At 52.2% G+C, this 20,966-nt stretch overlaps 3 protein-coding genes across 3 annotated transcripts; 1 reads left to right on the top strand and 2 right to left on the bottom strand.

Moving 5' to 3' along the window:
- Positions 1-728: 728 nt before the first annotated feature.
- DUSP15 (dual specificity phosphatase 15) lies at positions 729-7,844 on the bottom strand. Its single transcript, XM_082490985.1, has 7 exons — positions 7,627-7,844; positions 5,902-5,935; positions 3,712-3,794; positions 3,209-3,258; positions 2,487-2,561; positions 1,844-2,015; positions 729-1,671 (listed from the first exon to the last, which is right to left on the bottom strand). Exons 1-7 carry the CDS (start codon positions 7,645-7,647, stop codon positions 1,459-1,461), a joined length of 648 nt encoding a protein of 215 aa, XP_082347111.1. The 5' UTR covers positions 7,648-7,844; the 3' UTR covers positions 729-1,458.
- Positions 7,773-16,303, top strand: TTLL9 (tubulin tyrosine ligase like 9; the record flags this gene model as incomplete). The annotated part of the gene is given in 13 exon segments (XM_082490891.1): positions 7,773-7,835; positions 7,921-8,058; positions 9,727-9,920; positions 11,860-11,887; positions 11,891-11,909; positions 11,912-11,919; positions 12,279-12,314; positions 12,395-12,482; positions 13,363-13,421; positions 14,313-14,419; positions 14,421-14,495; position 16,162; positions 16,166-16,303. Coding segments are annotated over 13 exon segments (954 nt in total).
- Positions 16,304-19,220: 2,917 nt separating this feature from the next.
- Positions 19,221-20,966, bottom strand: PDRG1 (p53 and DNA damage regulated 1). Its single transcript, XM_082490988.1, has 5 exons — positions 20,821-20,966; positions 20,608-20,683; positions 20,397-20,471; positions 19,962-20,042; positions 19,221-19,628 (listed from the first exon to the last, which is right to left on the bottom strand). Exons 1-5 carry the CDS (start codon positions 20,902-20,904, stop codon positions 19,546-19,548), a joined length of 399 nt encoding a protein of 132 aa, XP_082347114.1. The 5' UTR covers positions 20,905-20,966; the 3' UTR covers positions 19,221-19,545.

Below are 20,966 nucleotides of genomic sequence, written 5' to 3'. Positions count from 1 at the left end.
CCCAGGAAGCTCCTTCACTTTGGGACCCCGTGCCTGGCACCCTGTCCAACGCAGAGCTGGAAACCTCCCTGCAGACACCTGTCCCTGTCCTTGTCCCTGTATGGCTCCTGGGGGACGCTGTCCCCTGTGGGAGAGGGGTGGCAGGGATAGGGGGGGAGCCCAGAAACATGCTCTGGCTCCCAGCATGGGGGACGCAGATTACCCAGCTGGGTGTCCACAGCGTCTTCCCCACCCAGGACTCTGTCCCAGGGAAAGGTGTAAATAGGACAGGTCTGGGGAGGATTTGGGATTTGTGACACTCAGCTGGTGGCAGGCTCTCAGTACTCCTAGCAGTTGGAGCCAGTAGGCTTTTGGACCCGGTGCTCCTGGCAGGCTCCAGCTCAGGTGAGTGCAGAGGTTGCAGTGAAACAGGCTCCATGGGAGTGCCTGAACTCTCCTGGAGGAGACTCTGTCCCCACAGAGAGCCCTGCTGTGGCACCTGGGTTTCTGACCTCTCTTGTAACCTTCCCGTAAGGCAGCAGGGTGGTGCCCTGTCCAGGCATGCTGGTGTCCCCAGCCCACTGCGCTCATTCCCCACTCCTTCCTGGGCTGTAGAGAGCCACCAGAAGCAGCCTCCAGACCTGCCCCACACCAGGACCTTCCTCCTCAGTGTTCCCCTTTCTGATCCAGCAATCGCAGGGGAGTCAGGCTGTGCCCCAGGCACACTGTGGAGAATAGGTGTTTATTACTGGGGTGACATAGAAAGTCTTTAAGCAAAATGGCTTAAGGCTCTGCTTTAGTGAGGTCTGGCCAGGTTAAATGCTTAGTTCCCACCTTTTAAAGATTGTGCCCTGGGATAGGTGGGAATGGGGTGCAATGGACTCCTAAAGCTACAGTGCTCGCTCAGGGCTTGTGCTTGGCCGGGCTGGAGCTGGACCCCCGCCTGGGAGCCAGTGCAGCGGCGTTACCTGCTGCTGCACCCGCCTGCCCCTGCTCTGCAGCTGCCTCGGCTCTGGGAACTTGTGCTGCTGGTGGGAAAACCGCTCCAAGGGGAGCAGTGGCTCTCCTGCACCCTGTGCACCCCGAGGCCCATGCAGTGGGTACTCAAGTGCTAAAGCTGCTGCTGGCATCACCTGGGTGCTGGCCCTGTGGCAGGAGAGACCCCCTCTGTCACTCTACCCCAAGCAAGAGCCCATGGTGACTTAGGGGCTGTCAGCTGCCCTTTCACTGGGCATCCCCAATACGCTGGACATGAAGAGGCTGAGCCCACGGAGTGCTGCAGAGCCTGGCAGTGCTCAAAAATCCCTCCCTGACAGCTGAGCGCCAGGACAGAGGATGGCACGCTCGCACCCCAGAAGAGAAGAAGAAGCTGGGCTTGGAGCAGCTCCCCTGCACAGCGCTCCCCCGGCCCACTGCACTGTGGCTCCTTCGTCTCTCCCAGGCTGTTGGGTGATTCTCGCTGCTCTCCCTTGGCTGGGGTCACTTCAGACAAGCTGGGATGCAGGAGAATGTCCTCTTCACCCGCAGCAGGAAAGGAGTCGTGCTCCTGATGTCTCTAGCTCTTGGGACCAGTCCTTGCACAGCTCCCTCAGTCCTGGATGGTCCTCCTCTCCCTGCTGGCAGCAGGGCCTTTATTTCTTCCTCGTCGTTGAAAGGGGATGTCCCATATCTCTGCTTCAGGTACCTGCGGACCTAGGGAAGGAGGGAGAAGCAAACTAAGGCACCTGCTTCCAAGGGCAGGTCTGAGCCTGCCAGCAAAGGGAGCAGGGAAGCAACCTGGTCCCCTGGGGACTCGTCCTTGCTCTGAGAGCCGTGGGCAGGCTCAGCTGCAGAGCAGAGCACGGGTGGCAGAGGCTGGTCCCACCTTGCGGGCTGCACTGCCGCCAAACTCAGCCAGCTGCTGTCTGAAGCCGGGGTTGGGGTTGGCAACGGGCCGGATGGTTCGGATGGCATCCAGCACCTCCTGGCAGCTCAGTTCTGTGACGACCATGACGTAGGCGACGACCACAGTGGTACTGCGGGAGATGCCGGCGAGGCTGGCAAGGGAAAGGGCAGAAGAATTGCTGTTGGCAGCACACCCTGACCCCACGTTTGCCCCTTCCTCCACCCTTGTGCTTCAGCTATTTCAGTTCCTCTTCTCTGAAAAATTGCTCTCCGGGAGGCCTGATCCCTTCCAAGGTCCTCTCCATCATTGCCTATAAATACCCTCTCCTCCCTGGGGAAGCAAGAGCAGTGGCCGCTGCCTGGCTGCCTGCCCCAAACCCCTCTCTTCCCGCTTGCTCAGCTGCAGCGAAAAGCTGCCCTGTCTCCAGGGCTGCTTGGATCTCACTCAGTTTCAGGGACAAGCCACAGCCGTGGGTGGATCCTGGGTGGATCCGTGGGTATGGAGCCTCTGGCACAGGCTGGCTTTGGTTAGGGGTCTGCAGCCAAAGCGGGTGTCTGGGTCTTTTCTTCTCTTGCTGTGCTGGGGAGGGACATGGCATTGAGCACGGGGAAAGAAGTGTTACCAGTGGACGAGACAGTTCCCTCCATGCAGGCGACACTGGTGGATAAAACTGATGCATTCCTTGAAGTGCCTCTTGCTAGAAGAAAAAATAAACCAGACAGAATAAGGACTTCAGGGGTGGAACAGGGCTTTTAGGCTGCAGGCAGAGCAGCCCTGAGGGTTTGAGGATGAAGCACTAACATAAACTGCCTGTTGATTTACAGGCACCATGAGCAGCTGCTGAGACCTGAGCAGCTCAGTGCTGTTGTTTCCCAAGGGAAGGTGCATGGGCCAGCTCATGCCATGCTGGTGACGAGAGCGGGTGCTGCTGTGCAGCTGTGCTGGGGATGTGCCTGAGCGGTGGGAGCTTGGCTGGTCATGCCTCCAGCCGTGCCAGCATCCTTGGCTGGCTCCACACCCTTTACCCATCCTCTGCCCTCCAGGCACCTCCTGGGGGAGTGCTCACTGCTCCTCTCCATCAGTGCTGCAGAGGGGCTGCCCCTTGCCTCACCCCAGGGATGGGACCCGCTCCCCAGTGTTTACTGAGCTGGGGTGCTGTCAGGGTCCAAAGGCGGAACACAGTACCGGGGCATCATGCCTCCAGCCTGCGGGTTGTTGCACTTGAGGAGCTGGAGGTGGCACCTCAAGGACTCGGGGTGCCATGAGCCCTCACCCCTGATCGCCTTGCAGATCCCAGATCCCCCGTGTGCCCCGAGCTGGCCCCGGTCTCCCTGGGGTACTCACATATTGGCCTCGGGGGTGTCAGGCAGGGGGATGCGGAGGTAGGTAATGTCCTGGAAGACACAAAAGGAAGAGGGAAAACCTGGGTGCTGTGATCGGGATGTCGCAGGTGCTCACAGCTGGTCTGGCAGTGCCTGTGCTCCTCACCCCAGTGCTGCCTGCAGGGCTTCGCTCCCCCAACACAGCATCCCCCTGCGCTGGGATAAGGCTGCTTTCTCCCTTGGCAGGAGCGTGGGGAGGGCAGTGGGGGACAGGCAGCTGGTGGGAGGGGGTGGGAAACAAGATGATGCTGGAGAGCTGGAAATAGTTTCCTGTTCAAGGCCAGGTTATAGTCACAAGACAGCCAGTTTCCCAGAGCGGGGGTGGCTGCCCAGCTCCTCTGGGACTGCTGGCAGAGAGAGGGGAGAGGTGTACGTGCCGTGGAGTGCTCAGACGGGGAAGGAAGATGATGCAGCACGGAAGGAGCTGCAGAAATCTGTACAGTGGTGTTGAGCACAGGACCCTACCTGCAGCAAGGGCTGGGGAGATTCATGGATCGAAACAATGTGGGTGATCTTGTTCCGGCTTAGCTGCTCTAGGTCTTTGGCATCTAAAGAATAAAACTAGATATTAACACGTATTCATTTCTTATTCTTCTCTTCCCACAAGTACATCCACCATGCTCCTGCAGACAGACAGCATGCAAAGCCTTTCTCCAGAGGATTGGCTGCATCACACCCCCCACATGGCAGCAGCGCAGACAAGGGCAAATATGCAAACGCACCCTGGAAATCTGGAATGTGAACCCCATGATACCAAACCAGAGACCTCCTCCCTCCGAAGGTACTTGACTTCACTGCTTGTGCTGGCGTGAGAATTCACAACTGCATGGAAAAGCTCCCTCCTTTGCAAGCAGGCAGCTTCCCATCTGCCTGTACTTGTCCCCAGCTTGGAGAGGAGATGCGCTCTCTGCCTGCACCTCCCCTGTGCAAGCACGCATGTATCCATGGGACTTGCTGCAGCCTGAGAGATCTGCTTTATCTTGCGAGCAACACTTTGCATGTATCCTCTCTGCAGTTGCATACACATAAATTGAGTGTCCTCAGCTTTCTGGGGCAATGACCTGCTCTCACTAATGCTTCAGCATCCCTGGTTGTGATCCTGGTCACTGGTCCAGCACAGCGGTTGTTACGCTGGGAGGGGAGCGTGCTCCTCTTGCTGGCCAAACAGCTTCGTAGCCATCTCCCTTTCATGCCATGACCAGTGGATGGTGCGCAAGCTGCCAAAGAGGAGGAGTAACATTTTTCCCATCTCGTCGCTTTGGGTTTCTAAACTTTCACGTGGTGTAAAACCTTGGCTCAGGAATCCAGACCGCAATGTGCTAACAGCATGATGTGAATTTTAATAGGAGTGAGTCTCGAGAGAGAGGCTCTGCGGGCGAGCTGTGCTGTGTGCCTGTGGGGAGGGAGGTGGGGACCCTCGTGGGGACCTGCCACCTTCCCACCTGCCTTGGGCAGGCAGAGTGACAGCAATTAGTGACACCGGTGTCAAGGCTTACAGAGGCTGGAAAAGCCTTCAGTTGGAGAAAATGTCTCTGTGAGCAGTCAGAGCTTAATGTAGTGGACCTGAAATTGCTGTCACCTTGGATTGCTTGGTAAAAGCAACGCTCAGGTGGCATCAGGCCAAGACCCCACGTCAGTGGTTACTCACAGGAACCCCCGTGATGAACCTGGGAGCAGGGTGCCCCTGTCCCTCTGCTCCCAGCAAGCCACAGCCCCCCCAGCCCACCCCAAGGTGCTACGTGGGGTTCAGGGAGCACAGGGCTGCCCCGGCCAGGGCTGCTGCTCAGGGTCCAATGACATTTTCTTAGAAATTCACACCAGTGGTTTTAAACCTTCTCAGCACTTACAGCAGGAATCAAGCTGCCGAAAGAGCCATTAGGGAGGCAGGAGCACTAATGAATGCTGGTTTGTCATGGCAGATGCCAGACTTGGTCATGAATTGTCCCCTGACAATGAAAACCCCTTAAAATAGTGAACTGGCTTGAAAAGAGGTGACTGCCTCTGGGAGAAACTCCCTCCTAAGGGTGGGCAGCCCCATCCTGCATCTCCTACAGCTGCGAAACTGGGGTGCATCATCATGAGACGCTCCAGTCCTGCTCCTTCATGCTGGTGTGGCATCACCAGCTCCTCTGCTCTTGGCACGGGATCCACGCCAGCTCAAGCACATGGCACAGCCCACTGCAGTGGGTGAACTCCCACAGAACTCAGGGGGGTTTGAAAGCAAAGCCCGGCTTTCCCTCTAGTGCCCTGCATGCTCCCATCCCCTCCCAGCCTGCCAAGCTTGCTGCCTTTCACCAGGGAAGTGGGATGGCTGTGAGGGCTTCCCAGTCCCAGCCAGTGGTGTCATGTCATGTCCACTGCTTGGACCCTTCCTGGTGAGGCCACAGCCCCCCTCACCCTCTTCCACCCATGTATCCCAAGAGCTCAGGGCAGCCGTTAAATAAGGAAACCAAAGCGAAGGCAGAGGGTTTCTGCCTTGCATTTCCCCTGGTGCTTCCACTCTTGCTGCTGCCAACACAAACTGAGTGGCAGTGCAGAGCATGTGGTGGGCACCGGCAGGGCATTGGGCAGCGTTTGCAGGCAGGGAGGCACAAACTCAAGCAAGCCCAGCTCCCCAGCTGGAGAATGTCTCTGTGGTGGTGGGGCTCTGCTTACCGATGAAGTTCCCAAGGTAGAGGCCGGGGAGGATCTGCGGGACACAAGAGAAGTGGCAGTGTGAGCAGTGACCTTATGCCGTGATACCTACCACACCAGGACCCCTTGCGGGTAGCAGTGACCTCGGCTGGAAAGGCCAAAGTTCTGCCGTTAACATGACCATCACCAGCCCCAGGGAAGGAGCGGTGCCGGTGCAGCTGACTGTGGGTGCTCGTGGGGCTGCTGCTGCTCTGGCATCCAGCACATGGGGCTGGATGCAGCCCTGGCACCCCAACCTGTGCAACTGCCTGGCACTGCACCCTCACGGGCACTGGAAGTCGGCCGCAACTTTTTTATCGCTCCTCTTGCTTATTATCAATAAGTTCTTTGTTGGGGCTTTTTATCTGAGCTCAGCAAGCTGCATACGCCCCCATACAGCCTTAGACTATACCCATGGCCTGCAGAAGTCCTGCAGCCCGAGGGACGGGGAAGCAACAGGCACAGAGAAGCCTGGGGGGGGATGCAGTGGTCTCCCGCTCAGCCCCAAGCTCTGCTCCCCTCACTCTATGCCTTAGGGAGCCCTTTTCTAATGATGACTCTGGACACCATGTCTTATTTTCCTTGTGAAATTCTACTTTTCATGATGAAAAGATAATTACTTGACACTGCCTCTGTTAATTGCACTGTGGATGCAGAAGCAGGATACCTTGCATCCCTCTTACCCAGGGCTATTTTATATTTTCTCTGTCTCCCAGCCTGGCCAGCGAGGCTCCCCGGGCTGTTCACCCCCATGTCCAGCCAGTTTCCCCTCCAGCTTCTCTATGCTGCGATGTTTGGTGCTGGGGACCTGGGCAGGAAGAGGTGATATTTAAAGCACAGCTGGGCTTGTACTTATCTCACTGCCCACGTTATGAAACATTTCTCTTGGTCAAACAGTTAAAAGGGGGATTTTTTTTATGATTCCTAAGATTTTAGATCAATTTTCTACTGATAGGGTGCCTTTAACTTGCAGCTGCGGCACCAAAAGGAGCTGGTAGAAGAGCACCAGTTAGCAAGGGCATCTCCCAAGGGCAGAGTGCTGAGCCACTAATAGCAGCACATTCTGTCCCCAGCACCCTTCTGACCCACTCCACGCTGGAGAAAATGGGGCAGTACAGCCCTGTCTGCAGTGCTGGGCACTTCCCTAGATAATGAGCAATTATGGGGCTGGGGAGGGGTGTTTAAAGCTTAGGAGCTGGAGATTCCTGCAGGAAGAAGGTATCTCTGTTCACCTGTGACGGGGAGAAGCTCAAATGACCACAAAATAGCACGCATCCCCTCCACCCCGTGATGCTGAGCACAGCCCAGCCCCGCTGAGCAGGGGGTGCAGGACCACCGGGCTCAGGGTCGCAGAGGGCTCCCGGTGTGTGCTTGGGAGCAGGTGCCTTGGTTTTAAAGGCATTGGGAAAGGTTTCCCCCTCCCTCGGAGGGGCTCGCTGTCACCCCTGCCCTCCACACCCCCTGCCACGGCTGTGGGCTGGCGCAGCATCCCTGCCTGTTTCTCCTCCAATTTCGCTCCGCCGGCAGGTAAACAAGCTGCCTGACCTCCGAGCCCTGTGCTGGATCCGGTGCCAACGGGTCAAACACCGCTTGGCACGGCAGAGCAAGCCAGGCAAGCGTCTCCCACGTCTCCCACCTCCAGCACCGGGACAAGCTGCCCCAGCATGGCCAGCCCCACTGAACAGACACCCCAGTGATCCCCGTTACCTGGCTCATGCCGTTTCCCATGGCTGGCAGCGGGCGAGGCAGGGGACACAGGGCACGGGTGTCCTTGTCCCTAATCCTGCCGTCCTCCCCGTCTCCGGGCGCAGCCGCCGTTCCCACTCCGGACGCTCCCCGGTCGGGTTTCCGTCATGAAGAGCTTGGCTCCCCTGGGATCGCTGCCCGTGGCGGGCGGGATCGTTCCCAGCGCGGCTGTATCGGGGCAGAGGGGACCACGGCCACCGATCTCTGCGGCTCCTGCCGAGGCCCTTCCCCGGCTGCTGCTCTCACCGGGAGCAGACAAAGGAGGAGAAACTCCCCCTCTGCGCCGCGGCGAGGGAGCGCGGGGGCCGCGCTGGCTGCTGCCTGTCGCCGCTGCCGCACAAGGCTGCAGTGTTGGGAGAAGAACAAAACCTTTGTCCTGCTCCATCAAGGAAGGTTTGTGCGGCCGCGCCCGGCGCCATGCCCACCCCTGCCTATGCCATGCCCAGCCCTGCCTGCGCCATACCTGCCCCTGCCTGCGCCATGACCTCCCCTGCCTGCACCCACCACAGGGTGTGCAAGACCCCAGCCCTGCACACCTTGGGGCTGCCCGCGGGCGAGCAGCGGATTTTAGAAAGTTCTAGACCTGTTCGCTGTCCCCCTCTGCCACCAACCCCAGCAGCCCTGCGCACTGTACTGGGCTGACTGGGGAAGTGCTGGTCCCCATCCCTGCCTGGCAGCAGGAGGGTGGCAGAGACAGAGCCAGGGGTCTGGGGACCCCCCCGAGCCGCCGACCTTGCTCCCAGGCTGCCTGCAGAGTCCCTGCAGCCCTCATCCTTGCTCCCCCCTCCCGCCACTGCATGGCCTCCACCTGCCCGGAGTGGGAGTGGGTGGCTCCTCAGTGTCACAGGGGTAGGGGACAGCCCTAAAACGCTCCTGCCCGGGCCAGGGAAGGAGCCAGCCCTACCGCTGTGCCCTGCAGGGTGCTGTGCTGCGGCCCCACGTGGATTGGGGGACCTGGGGGTGGAGGGTGGGCAAAGATGGAGTGGGGGACTTGGGGAAACGGGGGGGGGGGGGGGGGGGGGGGGCGGGCACGGGGCAGGGGACCTAGGGTTGCTGGGCGGGGTGAGAGGGGATGAAGGGGATTTGGGGTACGCGGGAGGGGGGGAGCCCACAGGGTGGGACTGGGGGAGCAGAGGGGACCGGGACAGAAGGAGGACACAGGCCCGGGGGGGGGGGTGCAGTGAGGTGACCAGTTAGAGGCCCGGGGGAACAGGTCCGAGCGGGGGGCAGACCGAGGGGGCCAGGCCCCGGGGGGATAGCAGGCCGAGGGGACACACCTGGGGGGTCAGGGGCACACCGGGGGTGGGACCAGCTCGGGGGGGTGGCAGTGTCGGGGTTCCGGTCCCGCGGGCGCCCCCTGCTGCGCAGTGGCGCGGTTGCCATGGGGACGGGCTCGGCCTGGCGGGCGCAGGCGCAGGCCCAGGCTCAGGCCCAGGCCCCGGTGGCGGGTGGGGGGTAACGGCCTTAAAACCGCCTGAGGATGGTGTGTTGCGATAGGGTCTTTGAATCTCGTTTGTATCCGTGGACAGGTTTAGTTGCGACAGGTAAAACTCGCTGCCCTGTCCTCTCTGGGGCATTGTTTCTACCACAGCGTGGCTGGCTGAGCAGGAGGTGTCCCTGCTCTGGGCCTTCACATGCACCAGCTATGGTGTGAACGGAGGCTGAGGGTGGTTTGTGACACTGGGTCGTAACCTATGTCAGTTCAGGAGTGGTGGGGCTGGGCTGCTGCAGCCCTGGGGCATAAAAGTCAGATTAATGTTGCCTTGCCTGGAGGGGAGCGTGCTGACTGCATGGGAAGGCTACAGTAGAAATGGTAGAACAGGGTTTGTAAGACCTGCTCTGTTCTAGCTCCCCACGTTCATGCAGAGATAGAGAAAATTGAAATTGAGCCTTCTCCTCTACAAAGAAAAACTAGTTCTCAATGGTATCCACATTTATTTTTTTTTTCCTCCTCAGAGTATGTGGTGCAGTTGATCCCCAGAAGCTTCTCAAGGGTGATTAAAGTGAGTCAGATGATGGGAGAATTTGTTGTGCTGAACCTTAATTTCTCTTTCTACCCAGCTGAGTCAGAAGAACTACTTAGTGAAGAATCTGAAAAGGTTTTGGAAGCAGTTAGAAAGAGAAGCAGGAAAGCTTGAGGCAACAAAATGTGTCTTTATTCTGAAGACCTTCAAAATGCCTTCAGAGTACCATTTGTTTGTGGAAGAATTTCGCAAGAATCCTGGCATCACTTGGATTCTGCAACCAGTAAGTATGTGCTCTCCCAAGGAAAGTGAGACAGAGATGAATGGGTGCCTTCGTTCTGCAGAGGAAGAGGAAAATATGCAGGAAATCCACAGGAAGAACTGGGCAGAGCAAGGTGGCTAGGAGCAGTAGTGCTTCTGACCAGCGTCCTGGTCAACACGTACTACCAAAACACTTCTTGTAACAATTTATTTGAGCAGTGGAAAGACAGGTCAGTTTATTTGTAGAGCCAAAGTTAACTCCGTGGTGAAGGTATAAAGTGCAGAGTTCTTGTGTGGAGGAACAGATTGTGCTCCCAGGGGTTCTCGCTGTGGGCTTATGACCAAGTTCATGCTCTGAAGTCTTTCAGTTCAGCTGCAGGTGTGCAAGAAGGTGTCTGTATGCAGGGCAGTTGTCTAATTGGGCTTCTCGTTAATCAGCATTCTAGGGCAGCCCCTAAAGATGGAGCTATGAAAACATTTCTTTGGTTTTAGGGAAATCCCACTCTGTTAAATGTCAGCCCATGTAAATTCAGCCAACTTACTGAGCAGAATTCCATCCTGAGAATGTGAAGAGATTATGGGAAACTTCATGAGCAGCCTGGAACGCACGTTGGGGTGGATTTGGTTGGCATTAGCTTCTCTCTGCTCTGCAGGTAGAGACATGAAGGGTAGCCTCAGGCTTTAAATCACATTTCTCCCCCCAAACCTATGGCTGTCTGGAGCTGTGCTGAATGCAGCAATCTCTATTTCAGCCAGTGTCCTGGGGACCAAGGAAAGATTGTGTTTCCTTTAGATGTTATGACAATACATGAGGCTGAGAAACGCCTTGCTCCTGCCAGATGATTCAAGCCATTTAACATCATGAGTATCGTGCTGTGGTACATAATTAAAAATACACCCATCTGTGAGACCTGCAAGCGAGCAGTTGCTTTGCTTTGCACAGTAGGTCTGCCGAGGAGGCTGGGACAGGAGGATTCTCCTTACCCTGCGAGTCAGGCCCATCGGTAAGGGCATGCTTGTGAGAAGTGAATGGGAGGTAATTATGCAAACTAACATGTGAATTACAGCCAGGAGGATAGCAGCTAGTGATTATCTAACTCTACAAATGGAAAAGTGTTAATTGGCAATGAAAAACCTTATATTAAGCTGATTTTATGCCCACAACCTCAATTAACATGGTAAATAACAAACACACACTAAACAAGGATGTATGAAAAGCCTGTGATTACTGAGATTATACCAACAACTTAAATGAAATAGTTTGTGGCTGACCTCAAAACTCACAGACAAGTAAAAATAAACTCCATGCTACTCCTTCTGTCAGTCTGTGCTCTTGAGCAGCCCCACGTTGTGAACTCTCAGGTCGCTTACTCCCACACTCAGATGCAGTAGTAGGTTAGGATGTGCCCAGTGCCACATCCTGGGCCTGCAGGAGTCTGGATCTCCTTGGGAAGGTGCCCTGGGGAGCATTCCTTCTTGGGTGGCTTATCTGGGCCACTCGTCACCCACTTTTGATACATCATGCAGCCTAGGCGGTCTTCAGCATTGTTCTGCTTTTGCTTGCCATAGTTCTCTGACAGCTTTCATGACTTTCCTGTTTAATTAAGTTCTTTTATAACGTACACAAATTTAAAATGTGACTTAACAGAATTCCCGACAACATATGTTGTGTTACTTATATTTCTGCAAGCATGTGACAGAGTTTGTTTATTCAGTACTGTGGAAGTTCCCCATAGGCTGGCTGCCTGCTCTGCCCTTTCCTCCAGGAATCCTCCTAACACTTACATCTCTCTAGTGCAAAAAGCTCATATTTGTTGTTGGATCCCCCTGCCTCCGTAAATAAATATGCTTGCATACAAACAGATGATGAGTCGGGTTATGCAGGGCTTCTACACTGAAATTCTGGGATAGAGCAGGAAATGCTAACGTTAAAGCCAGTAACCCTGTCCTTCCATCTGTGTGTTGGTAGGTCACAAGGTGAAGGAATTTTCCTGTTCTGAAAATTGAAGGATGTTACTGATTGAAGAAGGTGAGAATGACTCTCTGTCTTCTCCTTGGGGAATATCCAACAGATATCTGTGTTTTGGGTTTTGTTTTTTTGTTTTTTTTTTTTTCCCTCTTATTTCATTCTTTCCTTCTGCTGGTGACTTGTTCTTCTATTCTCCTGTGCCTGTCTTGTGTAATACTCCCTCACCATTCCCCAGGGCAACAACAAAGTATTTTACTGTGGCTTTTCCCAAATAGTCAAATACTTCATCTGGGATCTGACTTCTTACACTTTGTGTGCATGATTCTGTATAAACTTCTGATCTTAGGTATGTCTAGCACTAGGCAGCAAATATCAGCAACTGGATTATATTGTACATTTCTCTGCACTTCCTATGTTGAAACTTTGACTTGAGAGTTTATGTTCTAGTGACATCTGTAAGTGTTAACCACCATTATTATACCAGAAATGGATTTCCTTGCCTTAATGCCCAGTTGTTCCTTTTGTCTTCTCCCAGTACATCCCACTGGAGATCCGGTTATCTAGAGGTGGATTTGCTCGCTTTTCTAATACATGCTTTACTCTGAATAGCAGAGATGATCACTGTGTGCTGCCTGTCTGCGTGTGCCGTAAAGAAGGGTAAAAAAAGGAATGTACAATTCTACTGCTTAGTCTTGGGTGCATCAGATGAACCTTGTCGCTTTGGACCCCTGCAAACACCTACAGGGTTCAGCTGTCCTGTTGCTGCTGCTGTCACCCTGTCTCTCTCCTGTCTTTTTTCATTGGAAAACTGGTGTCACCAGATCACTGGAAATGTCAGTTTGACAAATCAGGTAGGACCAAAGCTGAAATGTCAGTCCTGGTTTTATTGTTAGTGGTTGAATGTTGGCAGCCTTTCTTCTTCCTTAGCTTCACAGAATGTGAGGACAGGGTGATTCATGGGAGAGAACTATTTGATTTCCTATGTGTCACACTTGCTACTGTATTGAGTTTGATAGCTTTCATTTGATTAACACATCTTCCTAAAAGGTATCCCACCTCAATTTGATGGCTTAGGAGACAGGAAAATCCATCACTTCTCTCCGTGAAAGTTCAGCAGAGTTCATGCTTGCTCTAAATGATCAAAAGCCTTTCCAGACTGGGGATACAAGGTGCCTTGGGTGAAGGTGTGCTGAGGTTTGGAGATATGCTGACATGAAAAGCTTCATGCCAGCCATGAGGTACAGTACTAGCTCAGGCCAGTCACTCTTTCATTTTCCAGATACCACTCTTGATTACTTCTGATTTTTATTTTTTTCCTGCATTTTTTAGTAAGGTATCATCATGCAGTATTGGATTCAAGCTCAGATAGCTGAAGTCTGTGATTACAGACAGGGAAGGTAATTAATTGACACTGGGGCAGAAGAGGACTGTTTAGAGTGAGAAATCCGTATTTGCTTGTTCAGTTTCTGTTTGTCTTTGATCCTTATCTCTACTTCATTCTAGATATTCATCTCACAAATGTGGCAGTGCAAAAGACTGTATGTGATTATGATCCCAGGAAGGTGAGAGATACGCACTGTCTGCAGACTATTCCCCTGCTGCCTGCCGTTGGGGCTCTTCTGGCAGATGCAAGCGTGCTGACCTCATCCTGCCAGCTGCCATGCTGTGGACGTGTGCTGCAGCCACTTAACTGTGCTGCCTTGTCTCCTGATACCCATAAATGTGATTTCGTTGATAGCAGCTTCAGGAGAGAGGCTGGGTGAGCGTTCTGCTTTAACTGTTGCTTTGTGGCTGTCTGTGCATCTATAAGGCTGATCTTTTTGACTTTAAACGTAATATCTTTCTGGTTAGCACTCTTCTGAGATGTAGATCTCTCACAGCTTAGCCCTTTGCTTCTAAGGCCTCAGCAGTACAACAAGGTTGACATTGCTGCACACAACTGTCACTGTTAAGCTTTCCCTCTCAAGAGGTAGCAGCTGAGAGAAAGACGGAGAGGGAGGAAAAAAAAATTAAATGGGATGTCAGATTCCTCATGAATGTGAGATGAGGGTCAATGCTTAAGAGTGATGGAGGATGGTGTTGAACTTCCCATTTTATGGGCTGCTCCCTTCTATAAATCTCTCTTGTCTGTATGGAAAGGAGAGTCTTTGCAATACCCTGATAGAAAATAAGATGTTGATTGCTGTTAGGGAAATTCTGATGGAGACCTAGGGATCTTTTTTCCCCGTAGCTGTACCACTGTCATGCTTGAAGAGTTTAACTGTATTGTGGGGCTGGTGCCCCCTACCTTCTGGTCTCTGGGTTTTTAGTAATACTTCTTGCTGGGCCATAGAGACTACAGGGTGAGGATTGAAAAAAAAAAAAAAAAAAAAAAATGTGTAGACTAAATGTGTGGTCAGCTGTTGGGAACAGCTTCATATAATTGTGTTTGGATGTCTCAGGGCTGCATGTAGGTGATTCAGCAGCTCAGACAGTGCTTGACCACCAGGCATGGGGCAGGGTCTGTGGAAGTTCTCTTTGTGGATATGGACAACACTTTCATCCACAGCCTCCAGAGCATTGGTGATTAGCAGTGACAAACACTGCTTTGAGCTCTACAGCTATGACATCATGATCCATCATCATGATCTGAAACAGTAAGGGTGTTAATAAACATGCAACGGGTTATAGTATCAGGCCAGCTACTTTCCCTGGGACAGTGGTGTCTTGTGACACTTCTGCGTCTTGTATGTAGGTGCTTGCAAGCTGGCTCCGAGTGAGCCAGTCTGGAACTGCAAGTGTAGAGAGGTTTGAATTGTTTTACATGAAGGGAGCTGGTGTCCAGAAGAAATACAGCTGGTTTTGCTTGGAGTATCAGAGTTTATTAGCTGGGTGCAGCACCCTGTAACTTTGTCTGTAGGATCTCTAGCACTGTGTTGTGAAACCCTGACGATTTGGCTATTTCTGTAATATGTTCCCCTCCAAGTATCAGCATATCACAAGTACCACAGCACTTGCCAGAGATGGAGGGTTACCATCATCTCTTCTCCTGCTTATGTATCTTACAGCATTGCCCCATCAGCATTGATAAACCTCCAGCTGGTGGCATTTGGCTGCTGGCCCTAAACATGACCTGTGTCTGTGATACACTGGCTAAAAGGCAGACCCCAACTGAAAGACGTCCCTCCTGCCAATTGTGGAGAAAAGGACTCCACAGGAGTTGAGAGTATTTAAAAAAACAAACAAACAGTAAAAACCCCCTTAAAACATAATTTGACTCTACTTTTTTTTTTTTTTTTTTAAATACGAGTTTTCTCACTGGCTAAGTGAAAAACATGTATCGTTAAAGTTCAGCTGAAATTCTCAGAATTTTATCTGCTACATACGCAACCCAAGTATTGCAACAGCAGGAACCCGAGAGTGCAACTGACTTGTAATTACAGGAGTTGAGAAAAACAGAAACAGCAAATAGTACTTCAGAAATTACAAGGAAATAGGACTATTTTTCTTTCAGCCTTAATTGTGTAAAATGCAAGCAGTATCATAGGTAAGGAAATTTTCCTTAGATATGATTTATGTTGATGGTGCTTTCCTACCAAATGTCTTTTCTAATTTATTCTTTAACTCTTCCATCTAACAAGACATTGTAGCTGGTATACCTGTTACAGCCCTGTGTCCTGTCAGCATCAGTCCAGTATTTCATGTGGTGCCACTGGGGACGGCTTTATTTCAAATGAGCACATAAATGCAGCTCAGCTGTGGTCCTGGATAACTGTAATTTGCACAATGTACTCAGTTCATAGCCTCAAACCAAATGACTCCTTAGGCAGCCTGCACATAAAGAGCTGGAGTAACTTCAGTTGGTCAGGAAACAAATGAATCGGAATGAAAGTCCTCGATGTCATCACATGGCTCAGATAGTGCTGCCGGGCTCTCGTAGGAGAGCTATTTGAAAGCTGTGTTGTGCTAGGAAACTGTTCCCAGGAGACATCCACATTCTGCCACTAAGAAAGGGTTAATGCTTATTCTGTGAATTCTCCTCAGCATTTATGGCTTTGGCTAGACTTTGGTTTTCACTTGTGTGCCTTTCTGGAAGCTAGACGGTTTTTTTCTTTAGTACCATCGAGAACAGGAATAGAAACTTTGCAATAAGCTCAGAATGTTCTTTGGCTCAGCGTATGGGAAAGAGATTTGGGGTTGGATTTCCTATTGCTTCACACTTACTCCTGCCTGCTAGCGGGGTAATGATTTTGTAGACAGGCGTTTCTCTTAGATGAACCACTGGCAAAACTGCCTGTTTCTCCCTCATTTGTATCCCCTCAGCTGACTTCTGGAGGTGAATGCTTTACCCTCCCTTACTGCTAGTAGCCAGGAAGACTCTGAACTCCGGTGTCATCTTCTCAAAGACACACTTCATATTGTGGACAGGGAGAGCAGGAGGGCAGAGATGTTTATTGCCTTCTAAGGGGTTTTATTAAAATGTTAGGAATGGATAGTCTGGTTCCATGTCTGTCTTGGCAACTGTTCAGAATGCTCTAACCTTTAGAGCAATTAAACGATGAGTTTCCAGAAACAAAGCAAAGTAAGCAAGCATGCTGCCACTTCAGAGTGGGAAAACAAAGCAGCACGGGGCTGCAAAGGGAATGGAGTGTGTGTCAGAGCTGGGACTTGCACAAGAACTCTCTTTCAGAGGCCCTTCTGCATTGTGCCTCCCACACTTAACCACTTCTGGAGTGCTCTGTTCCAAGCAGCTTGTCTTGCAGTGTTTTGTGATTGACTTTACAACTGTGCTAACCTCAGATATTAATAGTAGAAAGATGTCCACTGCTTTCAGCTGTCCACCTTTGTCTCTTATTGTCTGGGAGTTTATTCCTGTGTGCAGACAGATAATGTCATTGCTCAGGTACTTTAGTATGTGTATTTGATGTTGTAGCCTCATGGGGAAGAAGTGTGTTGGAGGCCGTGACCTCCCCCTGGCCGTGACCAGGGGAAGACTGGGTACTCCAGTGAATGAGAACATCGCGACAAACACACATTTAGGTAAAACACACATATAGGTGCATACTTATCTACTGCTGGCATGGTGCCCTGCTGAGTCCCTAAGCTATCTGCACATCAGCAAAAGGAGAGCACACACTTTTCACTTGGGAACAAAAGAACGAGAAGGGGTGTGTGAACTCTTATGGGATTAAGAGACCAAAAGGAGCAAATAATGCTTTCCAAAAGTGGATGTAAATAGTGATCAGGCTGCAGAAGCAGGGTTGAAAACAAGCATGTAAATATAGTGGGAACAGTTTGGTTCATAGTCCTGCTTTTTGCGTTAAGTCAAGGCAGACTTTTTCATATGCCAGCTTTGCTGGAAAAACCGCTCTACAGTCACCGTGGTGACCGGTTACTGTGCACTTTCCTGAACCTAGTTGTGTATCTTACTGTTGGGAAGTAGTACTCAGATTCTGAAGTCATGCTTCCGAGAGGCTGATGTGTTGTAACTTTATTCTGCAGTATGCAGCTGAGTGTGCCTACAGTCATCTCTGGCTGTAGTTTCTAACTAACAAAACACAAGTACAGCCTCACCTGAAAGTGAAGTATTACCCACCTCTACGGGAAGGGAGAGTAAGGTGATGTGTAACTCCCCTGTTAACATTTTCATTGCAGGGTGCTATGATGACAGGAAGAAACAACTGAAGCAGCTTTTCAGGAATCTTCCTGCACAGCAGAAAGTGTAATGCTGATCCTGAGCTTGGGATGGGAGAGATCACCATGGATGAAGTTCACTCTCGCTTTCTTGTATCAGGCAGCAGCAATTCCCACTTCTCGTGGGACACTACTGGCTCAGCACAAGGTGCTGGCCTTCTGCTTCTGAAGGTTCCCCAGCTTGGAAGCTTGAATGAAATACTTCGTAGTGGCTGACACAAGACACAAGGGATGTTGGCTTCTCAGCTGTTCATCTGCACTTGCAGAGCTTACTTCTGTACAGTGTAAGGAAATAAAGGGGCTAAACACATTCTGTACAGCAAAACAAAGCTCTTGGGGAAGGCAGGCACCTGGTCCTCCTACTGCTACTACTATGGAAACATGTCAGAGCAGAAAACCTGTTGCCATGATACTGTAAAAATAACCTCACCATCACATGTTGGGGAGATGCTGGCTGGCTGTACTACATAGGTTATGTAAGAGTGCGGCTCTGACACCGGGACTTGGCACTGTGCACTGCCACTCGCTTCCAGAAGAGATGCAATTTTCTGAAAAAGCTACAGGCAAGATAGTTCAGCTAATGAGTCGATGTTATTTTTAATCTGTGTATCTGAAACTTAAGCCTGAAGTGGACAGCCTCGCTTCTTGCAGTTGTACATTTAGGGTATGTGGCGTTGGCTAGAGAATTTTAAAACAGATCAAGCCATGGTAGTTGACTTTTTAGATTTAAAGAAATCACACCTCAGTTTTAGGGAGTCTGAAACAGTATTTTTGGAACTCTACTTTGAAGAATGTGTGGAACTGCACAAGACAGTGCCAGGCTGTCTGGAGGAGGCACCTCTGACCCATTAGGCTGGAAGGTGGTCAGGGAGCCAGGAGAACGGTGGTGCCCTGTTTGAAGTTCTGCATGGCTGCGCAGAAGGGACGAGAGCAAGGGATCAGGCCCCTGTGTTACGCATGTGAGGTTTGACAGAACAGGTGAGCTACCTCGAGGGCTGGAGAAAGAAGGACAACTACCATGTTTAAAGTTTTTAAATTCTATCCAGAAATATCTTTATGGAAGTTCAAAAAAGAAAGGGCTTGGCAGGACCCAGACACTTTCCTGTATGCAGAAAAAAAATCAAACTCACTGTAATCCATTAGTAATTATGCTTAATTTAAAAAAAAAAAAATAAAAAATTCTTATGGTCTTAAACAAGTTGTGCTGGGGTAGCAAGTTCAAACTAAGGAGGGTAGTGTAGAAGACAATAAATGTTAAAACCTTTGAAGAAACCAATCAATTGTTCTTTTACTACAAGACGTGCTCAGTGACTATTGCTGCTCAGCCCTCTTTGGGCTGCTTTTTTTAAATATACATACATTTTCTCCTTTTATCTAGTTTTGAAAGCCTCTTGTCGTCTCTTGCCTTCCGACTTAACAGTGGAACATGTTTTCCCAGTGAGATGGAAAGGATGCTGCCTCCCCCTATCCCTCCCTACAAATCTTAAAGAGATTCCTGACGTGTTTCAGATGTATAGTTTGGCTTTGTTTTAATACCACAGGCACACACAACTCCTCTTCTGTGCTTTGGGCATGCTGCAGATTCCCAATTCCTCCTACTCCTGTTCCCAGCATGACAGCAAACCAACTCTGAAGCCAAACTCCAGAAGCGTTTGCATAAAAACTCAACAAGAAACACACACACAGAGTTAGGAAAGCCTCACTACTCTGATTTTAATAATCCCATTTCCACCCTGGCCACAGGTGTCTGCTCATCACTGTGTCCCAGCCTGTGCCTCTGCACGGCTCTGCCACCCAGGCTGCAGCAAGGAGCAGGAAAAGGTTCATGATTCAAGGAAACTGCAGTGTCATAGCTGAGGAGCCAAACGCTTTCCAGCGCCCACCAGAGATCTCACCCGAGGCGGGCTCCAGGAACGCTGATGTCCTCCTGCAAACTCCAAAGGCTGTGGCTATTGCAGTGTGAGCTCTACTGGTGACAGCCTGAATATGCACTGTGAGGATGGCACGGCCACCTCAGCCCTCCAGGATGCGATTGATTAGCTTCATTTCCTCAGCGGTCATGGGGTTCAGGTTAAATCCCTTCAGCTCAGCTTTACCTGAGAGAACATGCAGAAAAATCAGGATTGTACTACAAAATAAACAAAGCAGTCCAAGTGAAACTCTAGAGGGGGTGTGGGGAGAGCAGGGACAGCCCTGGAAGCTGATATGGGGTCACCCCAGCGTGATGTGGGAGCCCCGTTTAGCATGCTGGTGGGTGACGGCTCCACACCAGGAGCAGTACAATACTGCTGGAGCAGGGCAGGAATTGCAAAGCCAGTGGGAAAGCGGCTGCAGGAACACACAGAGCTCAGGAGTTTCTGGACTCTCCTCCTGACACGTGATGTCTGCTCCCAGATACTTGAGAAGGTTCCAGAACAGGAGCATTTTACCTTGAGCTTCGAAGAGGCGGTTGACCTTCACACGTAGCTCTTTCCGGAGGTTGTTTATCTCCTCATCCAGATGTTCCTGGTCTGAGACAAGCAGGACAGAAGTGAGGACTGCGGGCTCTGGGGTGAAGGCTGAACCTCCCGCAGGATGCTCGGGGTGGAAGCCCAGGCCCCAGGGGACAGGAGAGGGCTCTTCCCCAGCTGCTGTGGGGTACCACCCTGCCCTCTGCTACCCGCAGGGATGACCCCCAGCTTGCTTCATGCCCAAACGTGCTTCTCAGGACACTTCCCGGGACAGCCGAGCAGGACCTGTGACCACCAGTGGGAGGTTTTGGGCCCTTCGAAGCCCAGTGCTGGACAGAACCCTGTTTATTTTTCTAAAATATTATTAAGGTTACGACTATATGTACAGAAAGCCGTTGAGGCTGCCTGCCTTACCCTTCTGCAGCATCTCCTTGGTCTGAGCTTTTGGGAGCTCGATGAACATGTTCCCGAAGCAGACCATGGCCTTGCCTGACGGGGGAGAAGAGGAAAAGGAAAAGGAAAAAAGGAAAAGGCTTTGTCAGAGAAGCTTTTCTGCCCCGTCCTGCAGCCGTTCCTCGGGCTGCGGGCCTCACGGTGGGCACAGCTGGCCGGGCCCGGGCCTCACCGTCGGGCTCCGGGTCCTTCCGCAGCGCCCGCAGGGCCTCGCGGTTCCGGTTCCGCTTCACGTCCAGATCCACGATCTGCAGCGGGAGAGAGGCAGACGGGGCACACGGGGCTCGGGGCTACCGGCGGGGGGGGGCGGGGGGGGGGGGAGCCACACCGGGGCTACCGGAAGGGGGGTAGGGGTGGCCGGTGGCGGGACCGGGCCGTACCGTACCTGTTGCCGCGCCGCCAGCACGTCCTCGGCCAGCTCCTCCACCTCGGCCAGGTAGCGCAGCACAAAGGCCGGGTCCCGCGCCATGGCGCTGCCGGCTCCGGTGCGGGTCCGCCGCCGCTCCCCGCCGGTCGGCAGCCGCAGCCGCG

This window comes from Vanellus vanellus (assembly GCF_965231255.1).
Source record: "Vanellus vanellus genome assembly, chromosome: 15".
Lineage (NCBI taxonomy): Eukaryota > Metazoa > Chordata > Aves > Charadriiformes > Charadriidae > Vanellus > Vanellus vanellus.
The sequence above is the reverse complement of the archived record's forward strand: the minus strand, read 5'-3'. Positions and strand labels throughout refer to the sequence as shown.